This window comes from Hydractinia symbiolongicarpus, chromosome 10, assembly GCF_029227915.1.
Source record: "Hydractinia symbiolongicarpus strain clone_291-10 chromosome 10, HSymV2.1, whole genome shotgun sequence".
Lineage (NCBI taxonomy): Eukaryota > Metazoa > Cnidaria > Hydrozoa > Anthoathecata > Hydractiniidae > Hydractinia > Hydractinia symbiolongicarpus.
In genome coordinates, this window is record NC_079884.1 from 13,298,813 (window position 1) to 13,309,923 (window position 11,111).

At 33.4% G+C, this 11,111-nt stretch overlaps 1 protein-coding gene across 1 annotated transcript in view; it reads right to left on the bottom strand.

Annotated features, from left to right (window-relative positions):
• LOC130613342 (oxysterol-binding protein-related protein 11-like) overlaps window positions 1-8,842 on the bottom strand; it is a 20,027-nt gene extending 11,185 nt beyond the window's left edge. Inside the window, exons 1-5 of the mRNA XM_057434700.1 lie at window positions 8,687-8,842; window positions 2,303-2,340; window positions 1,906-2,011; window positions 1,652-1,693; window positions 1,193-1,274 (exon numbers count right to left, since the gene is read on the bottom strand). Of these exons, the coding sequence (XP_057290683.1) occupies window positions 1,193-1,274; window positions 1,652-1,693; window positions 1,906-2,011; window positions 2,303-2,340; window positions 8,687-8,815 (397 nt within the window). The 5' untranslated portion in view covers window positions 8,816-8,842. The remainder of the gene's footprint in view (window positions 1-1,192; window positions 1,275-1,651; window positions 1,694-1,905; window positions 2,012-2,302; window positions 2,341-8,686) is intronic.
• Window positions 8,843-11,111: the final 2,269 nt, after the last annotated feature.

Here is an 11,111-nt window from a genome sequence, read left to right on the forward strand (position 1 = left end):
AGAAAGTGTAGAGACTTGATAGTTCCTGGGGCAAAGCCCAGAGGCAGACCGAGAAAGACTTGGCAGGAGGTTATAAGGACAGACTTGATAGAGAGGAAGTTGAGTTTAAATCTAACACAGTCTAGATTAGATTGGAAGAGGGTCATTAATATACCCCGTCCAACCCATGCTAGCATGGAAAACGGACGTTAAGCCGAGAATGATGATGATGATCATGATGAATGTGACTTTTTGAGAACTTTCAGCAAAACCTGTAATGCATAGATAAACTCTAACGTTGCTAATTCTGAAAATTTCCACATGCTTAGTTTACAGAGTTTATTGAATCCTTTCACAATTGTCAACACTATGAAGATATCTACAAAAATATCTTAGTGTAGCTCCAGAAATGAACCAATTTCCTGAAAAAATGAATTCATTATATCATTTTAAGGACTTTGTTGGTGTTGGTTGTGAAATCATTTCCACATATGTTTGTAAACTTTTAACAGGAAAGTATCTACAACAGACTGGAAGCTTTGTGGTAGAGTTCTCTTCCAGTGCTAAAATAAAAGTGTGAGTATAACCTTTCTGCTGAACATACAGCCTGAGAACAGTATTGTTATCTTAGGCGGTTGTCCAATTAAGCAAATACTGTACTTGCACGAGTTAAAAAATGTGATAATGACTTGAAATCTTTTATCAAGGTTACAAGGAATAAATGTTAGAAGAGTTGTTTCAGGCATCTGAGACGAGAATTATAAAATATTCTATCTGGACACCACTTTACATCCTCATGGAAACTCTAAAAAAATTCCCAATTAGGTAATGCCCACAAATGTGAATTTTTTTTAGCTAACACCCTAGCAACACAAAATAAAATAACTTACATCATACTAACACAATGATAGAAAAAGTATTTGTCAAGAAAGCAGATGAAAAAACAAGACCTCGTGTTTTAGTTTGGACCATGGCAAAGCTATAATGGGGCGAAAAAGTTAATAAGTGTTTGGGACAAGCACAGCATCATGATTTCGTCTTCCATGTATCTCCTTTTTTTAGAGGAAACGTTTTGTGAAGTCATTTGCAGAAGAGGGGGTGTAGACTATATGCTGTTATTAAACACAGTAAGAAACAAAGTTGTAAATTCCTTTATATGAGTTTGTGGATACTATAGGTTCTTAAAATGTTACCACTAAAATTTGTGCATTACCTCTCAATTTGTATACTTCACCATTGGATGCACTGATCATAAACGACATGGAATCTTCTTCACTTGGAGAAATCACTGCACCCTGAAATAAGAAAAAAGCCAACATACTTTTATTTGATGGAAAATTCCAGCACAGTGCTGGTCTAAACCTAATTAATAATTTATTTTTTACTGTTGGTTCATCATACAAGGGATTTCCAGCATATGTGTAAAAAACTAGAGACTTAACTTTCCCTAGAAAAGTTAATTTCCCTTTAAAAATTTAAGACAAAATTTTCATGCAGTTACATTGTTACATTGAAAAAGAAAAATAAGACAGAAAAAAGCTAAATATGGTTTGATTCAAAACACTACGTGACTTACAAAAAAATCACCACAATAGCACTAAATACAGCATAAAACAATCTGGCAACACATTGGTATTTATAGTGTTCAATTAAGTACTCATTATAAACTTACCGCTAAGGAAAGTGTTCCACGATGACGTGATTTTTCTTTGTCCTACAAAAGAAATTTCAATTTGTACACCAGGATACCTTATTAAGATATATTCAGTGTGAAAATAAAAATTTTTTCTAAATTTTTGTGCAGATAAAGATGCATTGGCACGCGCGATTTAAGACCAAAATCACTAATTTTTTATGTGCAAAAATTTGTGTGAATGAGACATAATAAAAACAACACCCCTGTTATCTAAAATTGTTTCTTCTTACCAAGTAATATGTGAGTGTTCCTTTCTCTGGGTCAAGAACAAACCAACGAAACTGCCATCCCTTCATCAAGTTTGTAAACTTGCTCAACTGGCCTTCCATATTTTGGCTATAATATGAATTACAAATAACAATTTCTACACATAGGTTTATAATGCTATGTTATGTTTTTAATAAATGGCTAGAATTATGAGAGAAGATTCTCTTAACAACAGAATTTCAAATAAAGAGTTAATAGAACATTGAAAGACTATATTTTTACTTTTTCCTTTATAAAGAGTAAAAGAAAGCAGGTGTTATAACTACCCAAAAACTTCATCACTTATAAATAAAACATGGCCATTTAATTTGTTTGGTTACAGATTTTTTATGTACACATGTAAATATATAAAAGGCTTACACTTTCATGGAGTTAGCAGTCTCTTTTGACACAAATTCCTAAAAAATAAATTGTATGGATTACAAAAAAAAGGAATTGTAAGGATGGATGAAGCACTGACTTTTGACAGTGCATCAACATTTTTGCTTTTCAAAATTGCCAGATTTTCTGTATTGTCATAAGTTATCAAACCACAGCAAAAACAAGATCAGTTAAAATTAAGACATTTTTCAGTGTGAGATATATAGACACCATACTTTAAAGAGGACTACATGTTTAATTCAGCCTAGTGTTGAGAAACATTTTAAAATCAACACTAGTATAATGTTTCATACTTAAATTTCTCGCTAAAATTATGAATTCAATGTTTTAAAGTGCAAAGTTGGTAAGCATCTCTCCTACATTGCTTCTAAGAATTGAAAAATGGTTACTGGGAATAGCCTCTTCAGCTCCTATTGGTACTTTTATCAATAAGGGTCGTAAAAGGGGGGTCCCAGTGCATTTAAAGCTTCCATTTGAATGAGTTGTGCGAAAACAGGAATCACTCAACTAGACAAAAAGATATCAATCCTATTCTGATGCTGAAAACTAAGGGACCGTCTCAAAATGTTCGTACGTAGTTCATATAATTCATATCAAAAACTCTGTATCAATTTATTAAATCTTTCGTATCATTTTATTTTTAATACGAACTTTTTCGTATCATCAAAATTACAAGTATATATAAAGTTCGTATTACTTAAAATAAACTTCGTATGTAGTTCGTATCATTTTTAAAGAAGTTCATATAATAATTTGCTAATACGAAGCTCGTTTATTATAATTGGACTATTATCTATAGTCATTATATTGAATTTATATTTTTTTCAACAATTATAAAGTTCGTTTCGTTATACGAACTTCGTTTATTTTAATTGGATTTATTATCTAAGATCTTTAGGGATCGTCTTCATGGCATCGTAGAAAGCGAAAAGATCGCCGTAGATCGTTTAAAAATCACGAAAACGTCATCGGAGAAGCTAAGAGATCGCTGTAGATCGTTTAAAAATCATAAAAACGGGATCGTAGAAAACGAAAAGATCGCCGTAGATCGTTTAAAAATCATCAAAACGGGATCGTAGAAAACGAAAAGATCGCCGTAGATTGTTTAAAAATCATAAAAACGGCATCGTAGAAAACGAAAAGATAGACGTAGATTGTTTAAAAATCATCAAAACGGGATCGTAGAAAACAAAAAGATCGCTGTGGATCGTTTAAAAATCATCAAAACGGGATCGTAGAAAACGAAAAGATCGCCGTAGATCGTTTAAAAATCATAAAAACGGGATCGTAGAAAATGAAAAGATCGCGGTTAGATTGTGTAGATTGAACCTATGAATATGCAATCTTGCTAGTCTTTTCAAAGAAGTCAACCATGTATATTTTACTTCTTTTATTTCTGGTTTTTTGTAAAGTTTGTATCATTTCTTTTCGTATTCTAAAAAAAAATTGTTTAATTCTTTTGTTTCTGGTTTCGTATGGAAATAATTATGCACAATTACGTCAGCACTTTTGAAGTTTGTTTCAAGATCGTATAGCAATTTATTTTGTTCAAAGTTTGTATCATTTCATTTTGTATGATAAAAAAACTTCGATTAAACGAAGTTTAAATTTTGTTAAACTTTGTTTAACAAAACGAAGTACTTCGTAGTGTTCGTATAATTATACGAAAAAAACATAGAAACATTTTGAGACGATCCCTAGGCAGAATGGATAAATTCACACTTTTATTGTCTCTGGCATGACTTAACCCGGGTTTAAACCAAAAACCTCCTGTACTGTAAGTGAGCGCTCTACCACTAGGCTACCGGTAAGTACGCTGTCAGTCAGTATTCTGGTTTAAGTTTTGGTTAAACTTTAAATTTAGTCAAACGTTAAATATTTTATCTGCAAGAGTTTAAAGATTGAAATTTATACCTAACCTTTAAAAAAATGTGAAGCCATCAAGAAAAACTTAACAATGTGATTCTTCACTATTAAAAACATTTTTGGCATACAGAAGAGAGCCCAGTTTTAACAGAGGATGCAACAAAGGCTTGACAACCTTAACAAGTTTTAGAAATTGTTTCCAGATGCATAAGATGCCTGATTTATGTGGCAAATTGGTAGGTTTGTTTTAATGAATTTACCATTACGATATGTTGACAAGCAAGTAGAAACTGAAATTGAAAAATGATTAAATATTGTTGAATTGCTAGCTATAAAAGATGAAATTTTAAGTTCCATTCATATTTCCATCTTTTTCTGTTCGCCTATAAATATCAAACCTTCATAGTAATTGCATTTTTAATTTTGGTAAAAAAACTATGAAAGCAGTTGGTGTCTGTTCATTTAACAACACATAAATTTTAATAGCTTTTGTGGTCATTAGCGCTTTTAAGTAATAACTTGTATGTGAGAACAAAAGGCTTCATCATATCTTATTGTTATGTTATGCTACAATGAAAACAATAAAAAACAATTAAGTACATGGCTCAAAAAATACACAAACAAGTGCAGCTTTGTAACCTTTATGGCACTGTGGCTTAGTTGTTATACGTCCTGTACTTTGTACGAAAAACTCGGGTTTAATTACATTTGGTAGCAATTCAATATGGGAGAGTGAATGTTACCAAATGTTAGTAACCAAGTAACCAAATTGGGGAGATGGCATACTGTGTTGGATGTTGCAGGGAGACCTTTGGTGGCATTGGCTTAAAAAAAACTGTTACCAGTTGTTCACTATATATGTTGTAGACCACAAATCATGGAAGTTCTGGAGGATGCTGTATAATGTAATTTAAAACATTGAATGAAAGAATATGTGCTCTTCCTTTATGTTTTGAAAACCCTTAACCTTACCAGTGTGTCATAATCCCATGGACAATATTGATAACTTATATTTCCTAATAAAAGCCAATCAAAAGTCAGAAGACAACGTGAAAACATTTCATAAATATATTAGGGATTGTCTCAAAATGTTCGTACCGTTTTTCGTATAATTATACAAACGCTACGAAGTACTTCGTTTCGTGAAACGAATGTCATACGAAGTGCTTCGTTTAAAATAAGAAATGTAAACGAAGTTTATACGAACTTTTTTAATATATGATAAGAACTTAAACGAAGTTTTTTTATCATACTAAATGAAATGATACAAACTTTGAATGAAGTAAATTGCTATACGATCTTGAAACGAACTTTAAAAGTACCGGCGTAACTACGCATAATTATTTCAATACGAAACCAGAAACAAAAGAATGAAACGAAGTTTTTTTAAAATATGAAAAGAAATGATACGAACTGTAAACGAAATCAGAAATAAAAGAAGTAGAATATACGAGGTTTACTTCTTTGAAAAAACTAGTAAAATTGCGTATTCATAGGTTCAATCTACACAATCTATGGCGATCTTTTCGCTTTCTACGATCCCGATTTCATGATTTTTAAACTATCTACGGCGATCTTTTCGTTTTCTACGATCGTGTTTTCATGATTTTTTAAACGATCTACGGCGATCTCTTAGATTCTATGATGCCTTTTTCATGATGGTATCGTTAGGGATCACAATAAGATATGATGAAACCTTTTGTTCTTAAAGGTAACATGCATGCTATTGTTTAAAAGTGTTAACGATCACCAAAGCTATTGAAAGATATATATTTTTCAAAAAATGAATAAACACGCGTAAAGCGTTAAAGATTTTGTGTTTAATTTAAAATAATTTTTATGCGAAGAATGTAAAATTAAAGCAATCATAATAAAACTTTTTATATTAGCTTTTTGAGAACACTGTTTCGATACTCACATGTTTCGATTTTGGTGCATGCGGCTAAAAATAGTAGTTTCGAATACTAGTTTTGGTCGATCAGATCGGCTTAAATCGTTTGAAAGTCATGAAAACGGGATCGTAGAAAGCGAAAAGATTGCTGTAGATCATTTAAAAATCATGTAAACGGGATCATATAAACCAAAAAGATTGCCCGAGATCATTTAAAAATCATAAAAACAGGATCGTAGAGAGCAAGAGCAACGCTGCAGCTCGTTTAAATATCATAAAATCAGGATTGCAGAGAGCGAAAAGAATGCCATAGATCGTATAGTTTCACATAATGATGGATGTCACACATGAACTCTATTGTTTAATATGCAAAAACAGCTCATGTATTTAACAATAGGTTAACAATAACAACAAAAGTTCTGACACAAGGTGCGTGCACGTGAAGGTGATAAATATCGTGCACATGTAAAATAAAATTAAAGTCATAGTGTAAATCATAATTGAAAAAAACTGAAAAAGGGAAAATCCTTGATATTTTGGTGCATGGATATTACTGTTCAGCCCAGATTGCGAAAATGGCCTGTTTATAAACAGGACGGTGAGATTATGTATGCATGGCCTGGTTATGTTTTTTTTGCCTGGATTATGTTTTGGTTAGCAGATTATAAACCCTGATATAAATGCTGGTCAGGCAGGCTGTGATTGGCATTTTTTGACGTAATTTTATCTTTGCAAGATAAAACACTATTGAAAACTAGGCATGGCAAAAAAAAAAGTCTCAGCATAATTTTTCTCTGCATGAAAAAACACCAATGAAAACTAACAAGGCATAGCAAAATATAGTCTTGATGTAATTGTTAGTATAAACTCCTCTTGTGAGCACATTTTAACATATAATAAACTCTGAAGTAACTAAATTTCATGGAACTAGATTTGCAGATGGGTGGGTTAGTTTTTATTTTTCGTGACAATTAAATTCTCAAGATGACCTAAATTATTGAACTTGCGAATCCCAAAATTTAGTTTCCACAAAATTTCATTTCATTTGAGAACAAGAACTTTGCCACCAGGGCTATTTGCTTGTCAAGAATGATATAAAAGCCGGTGACTTGCTATATTGAACTTTTTGTTTTTATTTTTTTGGCAGGCAAAATAAAGCAATTCAATTGGCTAATAATTCTTTTTGGAAGATCTGATTGGTTAAAAAACTATTTGCCTGCCAAAAAAATGTAAACAAAGTTTATAGCAAGTCATCCAAGTGTCAAACACATGAGCCGGACTGTGCCCCGATTATGTTCATTGTTTATAAGTGCCAAAATATATATTTTAACTGTCATACATAAGCCGGGTCCTGATTATGTATTTTCTGCCCGGTTTATAAACGGGGCAAGCTGGATAATAAACATTGGCCCGATTAAGTACGGCAGCTTGCCACAGTTAAGAACAGGGCAGAAAATACATAATCAGGGCAACATAATCAGGACAGGCCTGCTTATTACTCAAAAAATATTATTTGGCACTTATAAAAGGAACATAATCAGGGCAGGCCTGTTTATATACGACAGTGTAATATTATTTCTCACTTATTATAGAACGAACATAACCAGGGCAGGCCAACTTATGTATGACAGTCAAATATTATTTGAGACTCATAGAACGAACATAATCGAGGCCGACGGGCTATGTATGACATTTTTATATTATTTCTCACTTATTATAGAACGCACATAATCGGGGAAGGCTGGCTTATGTATGACAGTCAAATATTATTTGAGACTTATAGAACAGATATAAATAATCAGGGCCCATCACTTTTATAACATTTGTCATCACTTCTGACAAGGAAATAGCCCTGACAAAGTTGTTGTTGTTCTCAAATGAAACGAAATTTCGTGGCAAATACTAAATTTTGGGATTTGCAAGTTTAATAACTTTTCACCAAACTTAATTCCTGCAAAAAGAATAATTTAGGTTCCGTGAAATTTAGTTACTTCAAAGTATATATATTATGTTGAAATGTATTTACTATAAGAGTAGTTTATACTAAGAATTACATCGATGCTTTTTTCTTTCGCCATGTCTAGTTTTTAGGGGTGTTCTATCTTCCAAAGAATGTTTAATTCACAAAAGTTCGAAGAAAATGCCTATCACAGCCTGCCTGGCCAGCCATTATATCAGTGTTCATAATCCGGTCACCACGACATAAAAAGTGCAAAAAAAAACATTATCGGACCATGCATACATAATCCAGCTGTCCCGGTTGTAAACAGGCCGTTTTCGCATTTTGGGTAGAACAGGGGTAGCTACAGAGGATAGATTTCAGTTTGACGTCTCCCATTTTACAATGGATTTGTGTGTGCCCCCCTCACCACAAGCACTTTTCTGTTTGTTGATTTTCGTAAGGGATATGGGAATTATTAGCTAACACTGTATCTGTTCAAATTAAAATTCTAATATATGTAAATAATTAGATTAAGGCTTGCCACTTAGAGATATTAAGATTTAAAATTAAAGAAAGGCCTGTCAAAGTTTTATCTTAACCTTATCTACAGCAAAAGGACAGTGGACTGAGTTAGCTAATTGAATGCATTATATATAATAGCTACCTGCTCCTTCTGAACAACCTGCAATATTCGCTCCTTTTCGTCGTCGCTCAATCCATCTAAATTCAGCTCTCCTGCGGTGGGATTTTGTGGGTATAACTTCTGATACAAAGGGAATGATGATGCTGCCATTGTAGTTACACAAAGGGGGTGATTATATTTCACAACAAATCAATCCTATTTTCCAATCGGGAAAACGGGCTATTATTGCAAAATAAAGACCCCGTTTTTTATGGAGTTATGGGACAATATTCGTACATGGTTTTCGTCGCGTCGTAAATGCTTTTCGTCGCGTCGTAAATGCTTTTCGTCGTGTCATATGTTTCTTCGTGGTGTAGTTTTTGTCGCGTTGTATCATTCTTTGTGGGGTGGTTTTACGTTTCGTTGAGTCGTATTTGTTTTCGTCGAGGCGAATTTCACCTTGTGGCGTATTTCACTTCGTGGCGTATTTCATTTCGTAGCGAAAATGTTTATGCTTTTTTAACACGAAATTACTAAATTCGTGTAGCGCTTACAAGAAATCCAAGTCACATGAAAAAACCTTTGTTTTAGTGCTAAAAATTATATTCTATTTTAAAGTTAGTTTTACATTTGTGATTATGAAGAAATATTATACGTTGTTTTATGTAATAATTTATGTTTATGTAGTTACTTTACTTGATTTTTGGTATTTTCATCAGTATCCATTTAAACTACAAAATAGATAATAGATTTTACAGTGTAACATGCTAAAAATTTATAGCTAGCTATAGCTCTACCCAGTAGAAATACCAAAGCCACTAGAAAGAAAGTAAAATATATTGCGTAAAAGCTTCACGAAATTAGTAATTCCGTGTTAAAAAGCATAACTATTTCGCCACGAAGTGAAATACCCCACGAAGTGACATACGACACGACGAAACATGAGATCACTCCAACAAGAGTAATACGCCACGACGAAAACCATTACCCTGCGAAGAAAACCACACCACGAAGACAGATACGACACGATGAAAACTATTACGAGTCGAAGAAAACCACGCCACGAAGAAAGATACGACACGACGAAAAGCATTACGACGCGACGAAAACGATACACGAATATTGTCCCACATATAACTCTATAATTTTTGTGTAGTGGCGCAGTGGGCGGGGGCATCGACTCCATTTAACACTAGCTCAACACTGAACCACGACGTACAACATAAAGTTATACCACTTTGTATTTGTACTGACATAAAAAGTCCAACACACGTCGACTGAATTACCCCTCCAACCAAATGGACCCGACACATAAACTCTCATCTTCCAACATCCTTACAACACAAGCATATATCCCTGTAGATAGACCATAACCAACATAACATGGCATAGCATGTCGCATAATTGTAATAGAACTCTTTATTACTACATGTATAGTTTTCCCCGTACATAGGCCGTAACCAACTTAATATGGCATAGTATTACGCATAACTGCACTAATACTTTTTATTACTACATATGCATAGTATTTTTGTACATCACGGCAAACGTTGTACTAATATTACATACCACAAGTTACGATAGGGAGGTCTGTTATAGGCTAAAGAACTATCATTAAGTTAATATGTATAACTATTTTCAGTTTTTTTGCAACGGGAATTTTATTGTGAATCTAAAGTGAAAAATCTGAATAAATCCGCAAAATTATAAAGTAAAGGCCTTCGGAATATCTCGATTATCATCTATGGTCGCTTTCGGCTTTATCATGTTAAACAATGTGTTAAACAACTGTTCGCAAATTTACGAATTTATTGGAAACACATGATGTACAACGAAACGACGTAAAGCATCCCGCAAGAACTGTTGCACAACAATCAATCAACCTCAGGTTTGAAAACTAAATTTTTTGAAATTGAAATTCTGGAGGGTAGTAGTGCATCTTTACAAGATTAGGTGTAACTTGTTATTATTTGTTATCACAATTATTATTCCGAATATTTATACAGGATATGGCAGCTTCAGTGCTGGGTCCTGTGTATTAGGTATACACTGACATTGCCAACCAAATTTCTTTCACAAGACATCGCAGTTAACCCAAGGCGGTGGTATAAACACTTACTAAATCTGCCCGCGCTGTGGACGGAACCACGGACGTTGTGATTTACGGAGCAAACTTTATAGCTCCAAGCACGCCTAACTACTCCGATTTCCCGGTGGTAAGAAAAATTACGCTGGGTCCCTGGCTACAGATTATTCCACTTCTTGTCGTTTTGACATTGTTTTAGAGTGATATTATTGACCTCGATTATCCAAATAAAAACTTAGAATTTTGTTTTAATGAACTTCTTTCTACAAGAGAAAAACAAAAGCGATTAGAATCATCCCGTCGTCTCCAATAATCAGTCATGCTGGGAAAACGGGCTTGACAAAAATGTTTGAACAAAAAAAAGGATTTGAATAAGACATA